General features: G+C 38.7%; 1 protein-coding gene across 8 annotated transcripts in view; it reads left to right on the top strand.

Annotated features, from left to right (window-relative positions):
- Positions 1-17,796, top strand: part of Tasp1 (taspase 1) — a 222,321-nt gene that overhangs the window by 54,920 nt on the left and 149,605 nt on the right. For all 8 annotated transcript variants that reach the window (XR_002376878.1, XR_003835952.1, XM_029474096.1 and 5 more), the window contains exons 5-6: positions 4,236-4,356; positions 12,687-12,771. Coding sequence is in view for 6 of the 8 variants with exons in the window: in XM_029474096.1 (XP_029329956.1) it covers positions 4,236-4,356; positions 12,687-12,771 (206 nt within the window). In the remaining 2 variants the exon portion in view is untranslated. The remainder of the gene's footprint in view (positions 1-4,235; positions 4,357-12,686; positions 12,772-17,796) is intronic.

The following is a 17,796-nucleotide window of genomic DNA, read 5'->3' as shown; positions in this document are numbered from 1 at the left end:
GGCCTCAGATTCTCTGGAACTGGAGTTGTGAATAGTCGTGAGCCTCCATGTTGGTGCTGGGAATCTAACCTGAGTCTTCTTCAAGAGCAACAGATGCTCATAAGTATTGGGTCGTTGCTCCAGATCCCTAAACTTACTTTCTTCATGGCCTGATTTTAACATCTTTTGTTCCCCTTGGAGACGGTGTCATGCAGCTCAAGCTTGTCTCAAACTTGGTAGTGGAGAAAGACCTCCCGTCCTGATCCTCCCACATCCACTTTCCTTTGTTCGGGGATTTACTCATTGACTACCGTTCTTAATTTGGAATTATTAGAGCCCTGCCCATTATGTGTGTAAAATGCACTTTAAATATTATTTTTGAGAATTTCATACTTGAGTTACTGTATTTATATCATTTCTATCCCGTCCTCTCTCCCCCCATCCCTCCTCATGACTACATTTTTTATTTATTATGGGTATGGGCATATGAGTGCCACAGGAATCCTGTGGAGGTCAGAGTACAACCTTGGGAGTCAGTTCTCTTCTTAGGCTTTGTATCCCAATGTAGGTTCTGGGAATTGTACTCAGGTTGCCAGATGTTCATGGCATGGACTTTTCCTGCTGAACCCTATCTCGCTAGACTTATGGAACCTTTTTGAGATATATATTAGAAATATACACACACATGTTGTATATAGTTAGTTTGTAGTGTATTTAAACATTCTACTACTAACCCCACTGTCCAGAATGAAACATCTTAGCCATTAGCAGTTATTACCTCTCTTCCTTCTATGCTCTGGCAACCACTACTCCACTTAACAATTTGCCTATTTTGCACATTTCATATAATTGGGAGGTTTAGATGGCTCTTTGTGTTTGGCTCCTTTCTCCTTAGCATTGTCTTTTTAAAAAAAGATTCTTCCAATTAGCATCAGTATGTCACTATATTTTTGTTGCTAATTAATACTCCTGCTGTATAGAGATATACTTCATTTAACATGTCATCTGATAGTACTTTAATCATTTTTACTTTTTTGTTACTGAGTAATGCTGCTTTATATATTTATATACCTGTTTTGATAGTACGAATACTCTCATTTTTCTTGAATATACTACAAGTGGAATTGTTGAGCTCAAATGATAAGTCTATGTTGAACTTCTGGAGGACTTACCAGATGTTTTTCAAATTAGCTGTACCTTTCAGTCTCTTCAGAAGTGTATGCGTGTTCTCATTTTCCCATGTCCTTGTTACCATGTGTTAATATCTAGTTATATTCATCATTGTGGGTGTAAAATAGTATTTCTTTCTTTTTTTTAAAGATTTATTTATTTATTATTATATGTAAGTACACTGTAGCTGTTTTCAGACACTCTGGAAAAGGTCGTCAGATCTCATTACAGATGGTTGGGAGCCACCATGTGATTGCTGGGATTTGAACTCAGGACCTTTGGAAGAGCAGTCAGTGCTCCCCTTAACCGCTGAGCCATCTCACCAGCCTGTGAAATAGTATTTCACTGTGGTTTTGATTTGCCTGTTTTGATAACAAATGACGTTGAACATCTTTTCATGTTCTTATTGGCTATTTATATATTGGTGGAGAAATGTTTATTTCTCATTTAAAAAAGTTTGAGGAGTTTTTTTGAACTCTTAAGTAGAACCCATTCATTGTAAGTATTTTGGTTTGTAAAAATTTTCTTTGATTTCCTTTCCCTTTTGCCTTAATGTCTTTTGAATCATTTTAGTTTTAATAAATTTGATAAATTCCAGTTTAATTTATTTTTTTCCTTAGGTTGCTTATGCATTTGATGCCAGTAAAAAAACGTGCATTTAAAAAAAAAAAGCCCATATCTTATCATGTAACTGCTCAGCAGCTCAGGTGAATTTATAGAGATCCTGCTTGCTTCTGCCCCCTGATTTCTGGGATTATATTATATTATAGAGACATGCCGCCATGCCTGGAGGTCATGCTTTGGCTTTATGTTTTGTTAGAACAAATTTGTAGGTTTAACTCACATTTAGATCTTTGATCCACTTTGACTTTGTTTCTGTATTTGGTATGAGATATAGATATCCTGTTTCTTTCTTTGTGCATGGTGTCTCGTTCCAGCACTATTTACTGAAAGACTATACTTTTGTATGTGTGTGTTTAATAATTTTTCTATTAGATATTTTCTTCATTTACATTTCAAATGCTATCCTGAAAGTTCCCTATATACTCCCCCTGCCTTGCTCCACAAACCACCCACAAAGGACTATTCTTTTTTATGAGTTGTCTCAGCATTCTTGTTTAATTGACTATGGATGTAAAGGCTTATGTCTGGATTATCAGCTCTGTTGCTCTCTATTCTTATTCATATGCTGTTTGTAACATAATTGTTATAATCTCTGGGAGTCTCCCAGTTATGTTCTTTTCAAGATCATTTTGGTGTTCTTCCTCTATGCATGTGTGCTTTATAATGATTTTCTTTTAGTCAGGGTCTCCCTACTGACATGGGATGTGTAAATTAGGGGAGCCAAGCTGGTCAAGGAGCTTGAGAGTTCTTCCTGTCTTAACTTTGCCAGTGTTGCAGTTACAAGCATATGCCTCCATGCCATGTTTTATTTATGTGGGTTTTGAGAATGAAAGTCATGTCCTCATGCTTGTAAGACAAATATGAATTATCAAACTGTAGTAGGAGGTAGTTCTGGGGACTCTTCTAAGAAGAGTACAGGATATGGAGTGTCTTTCATAGGGTTACAACATGGTAATGGGTTCCAGGGATGGTAGGATTGTGAGCTTTAGCAAAAGTGTGTGGCTAGTGGTGGTGGTAGTGGTGGGGTAGCAGGTGGGATAGACCTGACAGACCAACACTTACCAAAACCACAAACCAACCGCCCCCACCCCCAAACTATATTGTGGTGGGAGGGAGAGGATCAAAGAGGTGATGGAGAGATAGAAGGTGCATTTTATACAGATAATGCATGCTAAAAAGATCATTTTAAAAATAGAGATGTTTCTTGATTCTTTCTAGCTTAGTTGTTCTTTATTTCATTTCCTTGCCTAATTGATTTGCTAAGGTGTCTTGAATGTTGTTGAGTAAGAAGTAGTGAGAATAGATATTCCTGTTGTGCTTTTGACTTTAGGGAATGTTGGGGGTACAGAGGTCCTTGTTCTCACAGAGAAGCACTAAGAGACCCAGGAGTGTTAACCATGCAAGGGTATCTCCTCAGTGGAGGAGATAAAATCAAATCCCTGCATTCCATCCAGAAAGCTGAGAGTGGACTTTGTTAAGAACCAGCTGACCTTTTTGCTATCTGTGTTGGCAGACCTTACCTACTTTTTCTGTAGAGACAGATCTTGTCCAAATTACCCAGAATGAGTATGCCAGACGCTTCCCTCCCTAGACTGTTACCCATCTTTAGGTGAGATGTCATATGCACTTTATGGCCTGCTGACCTCTATCCTACTGGTCAGAGACCACAGTAGATCCTAGGCCTTTTAACTATAGAACACACCCTTATGGTCACATGTACTTTGTAAAAGAGTCTCTATGTAGTTATACCTTAAGCTTTCTTGGGTGCCTGGAATTGGACTGATTGGACTGGTTGTTGCCTAGAAACCTTTCCCCAAATTGTACTGTGCTTTAAATATGCTGACAATGAACCGCCTGGCATTAGACTCCCTGAAGTCTAATCCAGGTTGATAAAGTCAGTCTTTTCCGGGTTTTCATTCTTCAGGGGCCCTTTAAGGGGAAGTTATTCAGTCTTTTCCCCCTTTCCATTAATTGCAGTGTTAGCTTTAGATGGTTGGAAGGTTTCCTTTATCCTGGCAAGGACCTTTTTTCCATTTCTAGGTTACTTAGAGTTTTGTTTTCATGAAAGGGCACTGTAATTTGTTAAATCCCCTTTCCCTGTTTCTCTTCACATGATTCCTATATTTCATTAACATGGGGTATTTTGATTGACTTTATTTTTCAGATATTAAATCAGTATTGCTTTCCTGAAATCCCTCTTGCTCCTGATAGATGCACTTGTTTATGCTGTACTGGATTTGGTTTGATTTTCTCTCTTTGATTTTGGTGTTAATCTCTACAAAATATATTGATCTCTAATTTTCTCATAATATTTTTGACATTTGTCACTAGAGAAGTACTGGTATTTCATGAGACTTGAAAAATATTGTCTTACCGTCTAGTGTTTTAGAAGGACTTATAGACTGATAGTAATTAATTCTCTTTTAAGACTAATTGTATTTAAATTCATTTTTGTTTTTTAGGATTCTCCTTTTACAAATGCAGGAATAGGATCTAATCTAAATCTCTTAGGAGAGATTGAATGTGATGCCAGCATAATGGATGGAAAGTCCTTAAACTTCGGAGCCGTTGGAGCACTGAGTGGTACGTGGGCAGTATGACACAGTTCCCTATCTGAAAACTGAGGCTGTTTCCATTTCATCCTTTTCAACACGGAATCCCATATTTTTATTCATTTTTGTTTGAAGGAATGTTGAAGCAAACCTTTACTAAATTAAGAACATAAAGATCTTGGATATAAGTTATTAAAGAAAACAGCCAGTGTAAGGGATGTAGCTCATTTGATTGATCACTTGCCTAGTTTCTGCACGGTCCTGAAGAACAACAACAAAGATAAAAAAGCAAATATAACAGATTAAACAGAGCAGTCTGTGTCCAAGTTTGGTTAGAAGTACATCACTCTTCTCTGGTCCTTAAAGAGATTATAGGCATTTAAGGCCTAATTCAGAATAGTCTATTAACTTTGCAGTTTGAAATGTATTAACGCAGGGCGGTGGTGGTGCACGCCTTTAATCCCAGCACTTGGGAAGTAGAGGCAGGTGGATTTCTGAGTTCGAGGCCAGCCTGGTCTATAGAGTGAGTTCCAGGACAGCCAGGGCTATACAGAGAAACCCTGTCTCAGAAAAAACCAAACCAAAACAAAAGATAACATTATTAATACTTTCCAGGTGATGCAGATAAAATTTACTTTTTATTTTTTACTTTCTGACCCTCTTCCTCCTTGGTAACCAGTAAAAATTAGGTTATTGATGTAGTAGAGACATATTCTGTGAATGTGGTTATTTTAAAAAGCGAATGTTATTCTATGTGTGTGATGTCTGTGAGCACGTGCACGTGTACACCACTGTGCACACGTGGAGGTTAGAGGACAACTTTGACATGTTAGTTTTCTCTTTCCACTTGGGTTAGGAAGGGTCTCTCATGGATCCTGTCATGTTGCACACAGGAAGCTACCTGTCCCAGGAGCTTCTTACCAGATTTCCTCTCTCTACTCATTCCCATAGGAACACTGAGGCTGCAGACGCATGCCACACTATCCGTCTTTCTGTGTGTGTGTGTACTTTCTAGGGCTTATTCCAGTTCCTCAGCAGTGTGTGGCAAGCATGATTTCCTGTGAGTCATCTCTGGCCAAATGTATATATTTTAATGAAACAGAATATCCCCCTCCTCCCTCCTTCTCTTTTCCTTTGCATCCCTGATACTTAAGTTCTTTAGAGATCCAGCATTTCTATGTATGTGTCTTTGTAGGTAAGCTGGTACTTTCTCTTATATAGTTTTTAATGTTGTTCCCTTATTTTTATAGTTTTGACAACTGTAATCAATCTCAGAGAAGATATTACTAATAGAGATTTAAAAAGAAGGGAATGAGGAAAGGGAACAAGAAGGAATCAAGTAAGAAAAGAAAAAGTATATGAGTTAGAGGTATGCGAAGTAATAGAGAAAATCCCGTAGACTAGGTGTAGAAAAAGGAAGCAGTGAATGCTGTGAAGCAAGATGTGCACTTAAACAAGTCAGCAATTCAAGTATAAAGTGAAAATTAAAACCATGTAAGATTATGAAAAAGGATAAATATGTCATCCATTAGCATATTTCTTTGTTGGTATGAGTTCCCCCACCCCATTATTATCTTTTTGTGCATGGGAGTGCATGGTTTGCATATGTGCATAGTTGTGTATGTGTTGGTACATGTATGTTTGCATTTGTGGAGGCCAGAGCACAACCTTGGGTATCATTAGGCACCCCCTACCTTCTTTTTGAGACAGAGTCTTTTACTGGCTTGGAACTAGCCAAGTAGGCTAGAGTGGTTGTTCATGGAATCTCAAGTATTTGCCTGCCTAGTACCTTCTTGCCCTCCAGCACTACCATGGCTGGTATTTTGCGAGTTCTAGGGCTTGAGCTCAGGTCCTTGAGCTAGTTTGGTAAACATGTTATGAGTTGAACTACTAGTACCTAAGTTATATCTTGTAGCTGTTGTAACTTAGAGAGACAAATGGCAAATTGTCATGAATATGAGAATAAATGGCTCCAGAATTTTTTCCCTGCCTGGTTAGGTTTCTGCACAAGAAGAGTGTGCTGAGAGTTTCCCAGTCCTAGAAATGTATTGCTATACCTCTCCTGTACAGAAATTTTATTTTTGTGTAGGACCATCTGTTGATACATAGGCTTAGTTTCTATACAGCAAAGTATTTACCACTCTAAAGGCAGTGGAACCTGGGAGAGTGGAGATAAAATGAGGCAGCTAAAGTCTTATGCGATAGTCAACATTATTCATAGCCTCAGAAAATTTATACTCCCTAGGTTAAGAATTCCATGAATAAAGTCTACAACCACAAGAACAAAATGCATGCAGTTCAAACACGTTTTTCCATACAGGCATACAAACAAAAAACAATATCCAGTTGTAATGAATACTTTAAACCAAACTCATTCCCATCTGCTATACCTGGGAGGAGTATGGAACCACATTCCATGAACAGTTAGTTCCACGTTGAAGAACCTCAAGTCACAAGACTCTTGTCTTGTTTTTCTGGACTTTTCTCACAAGCACTTAAAATCCCTCTCACATGGCTCCATTCTTGGACTGTGTTCTGACAGCAAATGGAATGTCAACAGCAAACAGCATTAACAGCTTAGAGAAATGATGATAACTCCTCCTCCTCCTCCTCTTCTTCCTCCTCCTTCTACTCCTCCTCCTCCTCCACTCCTCCTTCTACTGTTTCTCCTCTTGTTCTTTCTCCTCATCTTCTTCTCCACCCCCACAGAGTTTCTCTGTGTAGCTCTGCTATCCTGGAACTCATTCTGTAGACCAGCCTGCCTCTGCCTCCTAAGTGCTGGAATTAGAGACATTTACTGTCTGTAGAATAGTAAAAAATATTTACCAGCTGCACTTTACACTGGGCTAATATCCAGAATAAACAAAGAATTGAATTTAAACCAAGGAAATAAAACTGACAGTCAATTGATTAGTAAATGGAAGGAAATTGCAATTTTCAAGAAAAAAAGAAATACAAATGGCCAATAACTGAGTGTTCAGTATCAGTCACTGTCCAAGAAATGTAAATTTTAACTACTTTGAGATGTCACCTCATCACAATCAAAATGACTATCATTAAAAAATATGACAGCAGCAGTCTCAACTAACCTAACCGTTGAGGTCTCTCAGACACTGAACCATTAACCAGGCAGCATACACTAGCTGGTATGAGGCCCCTGACACATAGACAGCAGAGGACTGTGTGGTCTGGTCTCAGTTAGAGAAGATGAGCATAACTCTCCAGAGACTTGAGGCCCCAGGGAGTAGGGAGGCCTAGTGGGGTGGGAGTGAGGGGTGAGGTTAGGGGTTGGGGACATCCTCTTGGAGACAGTGGGGAGGAGGAATAGGATGAGGAACTGTTGGAGGGTGGAGCGGGAGGGAGGTAACTACTGAACTGTAAAAAAAGATTAAAGATTAATATTAAAACAAAAAATATGACAGCAAATGTTGGAAAGGATGTGGCAAGAAAGAAACCCTTAATCACAGTGGGGGTCCAAGTTAATACAACCATTATGGAAATCAGTGTGGAGAGCTCTCAAAATTAAAAATAGAACTACCAGATGACCCAGCTATTTTATACTCAGAGAAGTCCACACCTACCACAGAGATATGTGTAGCCCATGTTTATTGCTGCTTTACTCAGAATAGCAGAGAATCGGAATTAACTGAGTAGTCTTTCAACAGATGAACAGATAACAATTGTAATTACAGAAAAATGGATGGAATTAGAATGTTTAGAACTAAGTGAGGTCACACAATCTCAGAAAAAAAAATGTATGTTCTCTTTCATAGATGGAATCATACATGGAATATTCAATAATAGATGTATATGTGTAAACAAATGCACACGTGGGTGTTGTGGTAAATCTCCAACCCAAATAAGCCTGGGCAATGAAAGTACAACTCAATTAATATGATTACATGCTGTGCACCTAGGTTGGGCAGATCTACCACTACACTACCATCTTCCCCAGCTTATGAGACTCCTTAGAACTTGCAGTTTCTCCAGGCCACGTGCTTTTGCTCTGCTTTTCTTCTTCCTCCTCCTCTTCTATCCTCTCCCTTTCTTTCCCAAAACCTTCAGCCCCACCTTCCCCTCTTCCTCTGCCCAATCCCTTGCTCTAGCCTTTATTTTATACATTAAGGTGGGAAGGACCTTACAGAAAAATCACCTGCGTGCTGACTCATTCCTTGTTCACAGCCTCTCACAAGAGAACGGAATTAACATCAAATATAATTAGCTACAGGGCTATCCGCAACACTTCCCCTTTTCTGTCCAATTAAAAGACTTATTTTATCTCAGATATAATTGAACACAACTATTACTACTTTGTAATTTATAAAGGACAAGATACCTAGCACGTAGTCCATCATCTTTGTTAATTAAATGGAACCTCGGTCATCTATCCTTACTTAAAAGACTAATTCTGCACCTGGGTATGTCTTGGCTTTAAATTGAATGCCATCTGAAAACCATCTTCTCAATCTGTTCCTCTCAAAGTAAAAAGCCTGGGTTGGCTAGGAGACTGTGTAGTTTTTCAACCCTATCAGAAATCCAACGACTGATACTAACTGAAAATATATAGGAAGCCTAACACAGCTTCCAAAACTTAGCCAATTATAAAGACCGCTGATCACTTCAACAGTCCCTTCAACATGTTGGAGCACCCGTCTTCAGCCTTCTGACCAGAGTCATCTGACAGACTTAGAGAAACAGGAATATTAAGGATTAGCCTACTCTGTCTCAGCAGAATCAAGCTGTCCTAACCTGTAATTGTGTTCTTTCTTTGGACAGTATTTATATCTGTAGATGAAATGAGGCAATTCTCTTTTTTTTTTTTTTTTTTTTTTCCGAGACAGGGTTTCTCTGTATAGCTCTGGCTGTACTGGAACTCACTCTGTAGACCAGGCTGACCTCGAACTCAGAAATCCACCTGCCTCTGCCTCCCAAATGCTGGGATTAAGGCATGCACCACCACTGCCCGGCTTTTTATTTTTATTTTTGGCAATTCTTGCCTAGTGGCTATTTCGCTACAACTGGAATATCTCAAAGATACTCAGTTTCTTCTTTGAATCCAAGACAGGGAAGCTATCAGGAGCAGACTAGTCTCAACAACAAGTGAATAAATAATATTAAACGTCACTTTCTGTGGATTTTTGACGTTTTTGAAAACCAACTATGTGAAGTAATCTGGACTGTTCTCTGTTACCTACCCTCAGACATTTCTAGTTAAAATAACTGAAAACACCCTAATAATAAGCTCAGAGGCATGAATTTCCTATTTGGCCCTTAACTCATCTCAGATCTGATTATAACAACAGCAATAGAAGGACTAGTCCAAGCCCTGCACTTCAAAATTTTTAGTATCAATAGAAGAATTTTATACCAATGAAAACCTTTGATTTTGCATCAAATTATATACCATTTAAGAAACTATGACTTCAGCTTAGTAACAAAGAGATTTCTACTAAATGAGATTATGGCGATGCAGTCAATTTGAGATATTCCTCCCTGTTCCAAATTATGACCATTTCTACATTCCCTAGAAAGACAACCTATTAATAATCCTCTCCAGCCACAAAGCCCAGGGAACTGGGTTGAAGACTCTTCTTCAAATTGAACTTCTTCAAGCTGAATACAGCCATTGCTGCTGGAGCAGATTAGTGATACAATCACCACCCTTGGAAAGAACTTAGAGATGTAGACTGTCAGCCATGACCACCACCCTTAGAAAACATTTGGAAAAATAACTGTTGGTGAAGCTAGTTTGAGATGTTTTCACTACTGGCTCTAATGTAGAAAATCTTAGGTAACAATCTGAAGTTCAGAAAGGTACCGTCTTATTAAGCTAGGAACCTTTAAGGTCAGGGTACAAGAACAGTGGCATCATTCGTTGATGTGACTCTCACTGAGGCTGGACTGGTAAAGATTGATTTCTTATACCCATTTTTGCCCTCAGCTTCCTGATACGATTTATTAAAAATTGCTGATGAGTAAATATGCATTCTGAGATTTTGAAGTAGATGACTAATTTTTATATAAAAATTTAGATTTGTGATTCTTTTAAGATTCCTTCTTTATAAAGATTTATTATATGTATGTGAGTATGCTGTCCCTGTTTTCAGATACACCAGAAGAGGGCATCAGATCCCATTACAGTGGGTGTGAGCCACCATGTAGTTGCTGGGGATTAAACTAAGAACCTCTGGAAGAGTGCTCTTAACCTCTGAGCCATCTCTCCAGCCCCTTCTTTTAAAATTCTTATAAGACCACTCTTAAAAATTAATAATAAAATAATTACTCCTTTCTTTGTAACTGCAAATTGCTGTCTGCTAGTAAGAGAAACTGGATAAGACAAACTGCCTTGCTTGCTTATACTTTGTTGCTCTATAACAAGTCCCTTAGTTGTGAATGTTTGTGGGTTCTTGGGAATAATTTGTGTCTTTACCTGTACTAAGTAATTTTATTTCTTGTAAAGATATTGGGGAACACATTCTTTTTTCATAGTCATTCACTAGACAAAAACTAAAACATAATCACGTTGTAATTTTATATTGCTTGGAAGGTTTTGCTGGGATATATAAGCCATGGAAGAAAAAAATGAACTGTGGGGTTGAAACCTTGTTCCTTCTACCCTCTAAGTATATATGTATGCATATATGTATACATGTATGTGTATGTATGTATATGTGTAAAGTTTGTGTGATAGTCTGGAACTTTGTTACATCCTTCAAATTTGTATGTGTGTGTGTGAGTGTCTCTCTCTATATATATGTATACACACATATGGGGAGAGAGAGAGAGAGAGAGAGAGAGAGAGAAAGAAAGAAGCGCGCGCGTTAATCTGCGTTTGTGTTGGAGTTTGCTCTATCCACCAATTATGTATATGCATGTGTGAAATGCTTGGAGCCTGCTTGCTGGAGATTTCCTGCATCCACTCAGTGTGTGAATATGTCTGCCTGCATGCATGCATGTATGTTTGTATGTATGAAGTAGTCTGCGATTTGCTTCATTTACTCAGTGTCTAAGAATTTCATCTCTTTAATTTTCTTTCTTGTCATCTCCTAAGAGTTAAAGAGTTTACAGTATTTCACTGGCTACAAGGAGTGCTAGCCCCAGTAAACTAAGCTTTGTTCCTCAGAGAAAGTCTGCTCAGTAATTTCTCTAATTGCTGGCAGCAGCCCCTGATGTTATCTGGACCAATCAATCCCTGCCAGCTGCTCTCTGCACTGACCCCCACAGGCTGCCTGTTTCTGTTTACTCTATAATGCCAAAGCTGATCTTTGGCATGCAGGTGATGGTCATGGGTTATCAGAGGATGCAAAATTAATTGTTTTTTTTCTAGTTCTAATTCTGACATGATTCTTTTGTATTGTTTTGTAAGTCAAAGTATTACTCAATAGGCTAGGTTGGCCTGTAACTTATGTATACTAGGGTACCTTCAAACATGTGGCAATCCTCCTGTCTCAGTATCCCATGGGCTGGGATTACAGGTGATCACATTTTCCATGCTCTGTGTGTGTGTTCACTGTCTCATGTTCTGGGATTTTTGTGTAGATGGGTGATGGGAAGCCAACATACTTGCATTTACTTTTACTGGTTGGGCTCTTCGCCCATCTGAAAAGGACTCTGTTGGTTTTTCCAGAGTGTGTAGTTCTTCCCATAATGTATGTTGAACGTATACCATATTACCACTGTGTTTAAAATTGTAATGCTTACTTCATAGTTTCTGGTCAGAGTATCCCTAGAGCCAGGGTGACCCCAGCCATAAAATTATTTTCATTGCTACCTCATAAATAATTTTGCTACTGTTATGAATTGTAAATATCTGATATGCAGATGGTCTTAGACAACCCCAGTGAAAGGGTCCTTCGAATCTCAAACGGGTAGTTACTCACAGGTTGAGAACTGTTGCTCTACTACCTTGTCTAGTCTCATTAGGAGAAGAAATACCTAGTCTTACTGCAACTTGCTACGCCAAAGCTGGTGGATATCCACGGGAGGCCTCCCCTTTCCAAAGAAGAAAGGGAGGAGAGGTGTATTGGGGTGTGGGTGAGGACTAGGAGGAGAGGAGGGAGGGGAAACTGCCACCAGGATGTAAATAAATAAACAAGGAAATAATTAGGTAAATAAATATATAAAATAATTATCATCCAGTTGAGAGAGAGAGAGAGAGAGAGAGAGAGAGAGAGAACTGCTGCTCTAGAGTACCTTTAAGTTGTGTTGTGTTCACGTTTAGCCTGTGTTAGCACATTTGGCTAATGAAGAATTTGCAAGGTATTTTGAAATTGTCTTATTGAAATAGCCACAGAAATAAAGTGGAGAAATGTGAAAACATTTCTGATTTCTTTTTTTAAATTTTAAAATTTTATTTTATAGGAATCAAGAATCCAGTCTCAGTTGCCCACAGGCTCTTGTGTGAAGGGCAGAAGGGCAAGCTCTCTGCAGGCAGAATTCCTCCCTGGTAAGCACTTGGGACCTCTGACTTTTGTTTGGGTTGCTAGTGTTTGAAGGCTGTATTAGTTCATTGGGGAGGTCTTCTCACTTGGACTGTGTATCACTGAGTGGTCAGTTAGGTTTATTTTGTTGTTAACCTCACAATCTATCATGTATCCTGAGGCCTAATGTCTAAAATAATTAGTTTTGGGATGTTCTTAGAAAGCTACATTGCATATTATGAATAGTCCTGATTCAACTATTACCAGCAATCATAATTAACAATGACTTGTTCTTTTACCTCTTTCGTCTTACTGAGAAGAGATAAAAAGGTCTTTAGAACAGACTTGCAAGTTACTGTATGTATAAGGAAATTCAGTCTTTGATAATGGCGTCATTCATTGTGGTGAGAAAAAGATGTACTAAATAACTTGTATCGGGACAGTGGGCTATCTCATGGAAGGCCAATAAGGTAGTCACGTTATTTTAGAAAAGTACAGGGAAAATTTAAAGTTAAAAAGTGAATTGGAAAGATGTATGTCTCAGAGGTTAATAAGAGCAGTTGCTTACAGAGGACCCTGTTCAGTTCCCAGCACCCATATAGTGTTTTACACTCATCTTTAACTCTAGTTCCAAGGGACCTGATGCCCTTTTCTGACCTCTGTATATAACAGGTACATGAAGGCTATGTATATATACATGGAGGTAAAACTCTCATATACATAAAACTAAAAATCAATCTTAAAATACATTATAAAAATTTCTTTGCAGAGTGTAAAGCTGTAAATAGCCTAAATGTCTTTTTTTTTTTTTTTTTTTTTTGGCAAAATTTGCTTTCTAGTCCTATTGCTAGGTACAAAGGAGGAGGGAGACATTAGTACTAATTTACTTCACAACGCAGTATCTTCAAATGAATGTTTACGCAAAGTTTAAACTCTCACAAATGTAGAGGTTGAGAAGTTCAAGCGCATAGTTCTACCTTGTTTGGGTTTGATGTGGGCTTTCTTCTTACCTTACAGAGAAGTGTCCTCTCATTGAAAGTATCTGGGAGAGGGAAGGGAGAGAGGAGGTCACAGAGGAACAAATGGGAATGGGAGGGTAAGAAGAGAGAAGAGAGAGGAGAGAGAGGGAGAGGGAGAGAGACAGAGAGAGGGAGAGGGAGAGAGACAGAGACAGACAGATGTGGGAGAGGGAGCGAGATAGAGATAGACAGGAGAGAGGAGTTGAGAGAGAGAGAGAGAGAGAGAGAGAGAGAGAGAGAGAACAAGTGACAGAGGTGGGAAAGGTGTGCTATTTCTTCTATAACTACAGTAATACATGTCATGAGGACTCTACCCTCATGGTGATCCCCCTCAGTTAATAACAATAGATAAAAAAAAAAAAAAAGAAAGTTAACTCAAAAGTATATGTTGAGATAGGGTCCCACTGTATGTGTAGGTCTGGCTGGCTGGGACCCTGATTTATAGAGCAGGCTGGTCTTGAACTCACAGAAATTTGCCTGCCTCTGCCTCCTGAGTATTGGTATAAAGATGCTTACTACCATGCCCAGCTATAGTTTCCAAAACAAACAAACAAACAGACAGACAGACAGACAGACAGACAGACAAACAATTCCCCCCAAACCTACAAAAGTCCTACCTAAGGGCTTTGATTCATTTTAAATTGACTTTTGTCATATGAGATAGACAGATTATGTATTCTGTTGTTCTAGTTATGAAAACATGAGTTTTTCCAGCACTCTTTGTTGAAGAAGCTTGTGTGTGTGTGTGTGTGTGTGTGTGTGTGTGTGTGCGCGCGTGTGCGTGCCTGCCTGCCTGTGTGTGTACCACATGATCATGAGTGTAAACATTGATACAATAGTGTCCTGGGTAGCTAAATAGTGATGCTAGGTAGGTTAGGTGTATCAAATAAATTTGTTCTGATGTCGGGTCTCACTATGCTGCTGAGGCTATATTAGAATAGCTGTTAGCATAGGCTGGCCTAGGACTTTTACTTCTGCCACCTTAGTAAATGGAGGACAGGCATCTGTGACTATGCCCTGCTCTCAGATATGCTTTTGATTTGAGGTATGTCTTTTTCTTTCTTCCCTTCATTAGATCTTGTAAACATGTCGCTGAGCTGTTTCCATCCCACTTTAGGACATTTTCCTAGATAGTAGGTGTTCTAATTTGTTTTTCTGTTGTTATACTAATCAACCAAAAAATCCCTTAGTGGAGGGAATGGTTTATTTGGCTTTTCTTTCCACATCACAGTTCATCACTGAGGCAGGTCAGAGTAGGAACACAAGCAGGAACTGGAGGTAGGAAGTGAAATAGAGACCCTGGAGGATTGCTGAGTACCGACTTGATGTCTCTGGATTTGTCAGCTACCTGTTAATACAGTGCTTCATGGACATGCCCATAGACCAGACTGAAGGAGCTCCCTCTGTTGATCGCTTCTCCTGAGTATGGCAAACTGAAGCTAGTTCTCACAGGAGGTGTTATCTCCACACTCCTCAGTGGTTGAGGAGCAGCTTTGTTAGGTTCATGTATGGTTCTATAGTTCTCTAACTCTTGGACTACTTCTCATTTATTTTTCTGTGGTATCCACTCTCACAGCCTGGTTTGTCATTTCTTTTAGTTTTTTTCATATATTTGATTAGTGTCTTTTAAAAAAGGCTTTTATCTTCATGAATGTATATGAGTAGGGTTCTACATTTATTTTAATATTTTTGTTTACTGGTTTTATTATTTATATTACTTTTAGATTATGTTGAGTTAGTGATTTACCACTTCCCCCTGCCCCGCCCCCAGACCCTTTTCTAGGTTGTTTTTCTGTTTGGCAGTTTTTTATTAGATTGCAGGCATTGTGAGTTTACATTTTTTTGTGTATTGAATGTTTTTATATTTCTAAATTTTTATTTCAGGATGTAGTTATGTTGTTTAAAAAGTTTGGTCCTTTTCAGGTCCTGCTTTAAAACTTTGTTTCACAAGGCTAGCGAATGCATTTATCTCTGAGCTGATTTTGCATTGTTATAAGGCAAAATTCTAGAGTGAGGCAGTTTCCTCTGGTTGTTGGGAGCCTAAATTGTTCCTAACTCTATTTGAATTTAGGATTGTTTCCTTTGTAGTTGGTAGGTTTTATGTTTCAAGGGTTTGGGTAATTTCCTCTTTCTTAGGCTGCGATTGCCATTCAGCAAACTACTAAAAAGGTGCTTTCTATAAACCTCTGGTATCTCTCTGTGCAATTGTTTGCTCTGTGGTATTTTGCTCTGTAAACTTTAGCCATTTTGGCTTCTGGTGGTCCATTTCGTCTCTTTACCTTAGAGACTGCTGGCCTCCTGGACCTAGAACCTCTTTGGAAATCATGCAAGTTAGCTAGTTAGCTCTCTGATTGCAACGAGACTTTTTTTTTTTTTTAAATTTATTTTTTAAAAAGTTTTTCTTTTCTACAAGATAACAGTCCTTTGTTGTCTGGTGTGTAATGTCTAAAACTGTTGATTTTCATATTTTTGTGTTTTTTTGTTCCATTAATTTTAGACAAGAGACAATAGGTTTACTCTGTTGCTCTTGTTTAGCAGTGAAAAATCTTATATACCTGGAAGTTCACTGAATAACTGTAGTAGTTTAAAAGTAGATTCTTCGCACTTACTGATAAGTGGATATTAGCCCAGAAACATAGAACACCCAAGATACAATTTGCAAAACACAAGAAAATCAAGAAGAGGGAAGACCAATGGGTGGACACTTCTTCATTCCTCCTTAGAATAGGGAACAAAATACCCATGAAAGGAGTTACAGAGAGAAAGTTTGCAGCTAAGATGAAAGGATGAACTATCCAGAGACTACCCCACCTGGGGATCCATCCCATGATCATCCACCAAACCCAGACACTATTGCATATACCAGAAAGATTTTGCTGAAAGGATCCTGATATAGCTGTCTCTTGTGATGCTATGCCAGTGCCTGGCAAATACAGAAGTGGATTCTCACAGGCATCTATAAGATGGAACACAGGGCCCCCAATGGAGAAGCTAGAGAAAGCACCCAAGGAGCTGAAGGGATCTGCAACTCTATAGGTGGAACAACAATATGAACTAACCAGTACCCCCCAGAGCTCATGTCTCTAGCTGCATATGCAGCAGAAGATCGCCTAGTTGGCCATCACTGGGAAGAGAGGCCCCTTGGTATTGCAAACTTATATGCCCCAGTACAGGGGAATGCCAGGGCCAAGAAGCGGGAGAGGGTGGGTAGGAGAACAGGGCGGAGAGAGGGTATAGGGAACTTTCAGGATAGCATTTGAAATGTATATAAAGAAAATATCTAATAAAAAAATAAATAAAATAAAAAAAATAGATTCTTCTAGTACATGTATTAGTTTAACCAGATTTATTGTTTTTATTTTGAGTTTACTTTGTATTTTTATTGTTTAAAGAAAAGGTGTTTTTTTAAGAAAATAATTCGACCCTTAGAAATCCATTCAGTCTCACCTAGTCCCATATAATTTTTTTTTTCTTTGTATGATTTATCTCTTCCTACATACTGAGGGTGACACTTCCCAGCCTCACAATATGCTCTGTATGAATTAGTCTGGGCCTGATGCTTTGTTGCCTAATCTGGGCAATGATAATTGGCTAATTACTACATTTGTACATTGTGGTTTATATGGGTTGCATGCATTGTCTTAAAATGTTATATAGCTTTTTAGGATTAGACAGTTTGAGATCATACAGCTTAGTCCATGTTACAGTGTTAGGATTGTTGGAATCCATCTACATCACATTGTGCTTACAGCCATCTAGTTATTCCTCACAAGTCCCTCTGCTTACTCAACAAGTGTGTGCTGTCTGCTTACTGACTGCCACGTGTAGAGACAGGAAAGCTATCAGGTGCAAACTGAAGAAGCTAACATTTACTTGGTAGCTGTTAAAGCAGGACACTGAGGACAGAGAGTAGAAACACACAATCAGCCTTTCCTAAGATGTCCTAAATAAAACGCTCATTTTCTCTATAGCTCAAAAGGGCAGGCCAGAATGTTTTTATGCCAAGGATTTTTTTTTTTTTTTTTTTTTTTT

Source organism: Mus caroli, chromosome 2 (assembly GCF_900094665.2).
Source record: "Mus caroli chromosome 2, CAROLI_EIJ_v1.1, whole genome shotgun sequence".
NCBI lineage: Eukaryota > Metazoa > Chordata > Mammalia > Rodentia > Muridae > Mus > Mus caroli.
Note: the sequence above shows the minus strand (reverse complement) of the source record. Positions and strands in the feature narration are given on the sequence as shown.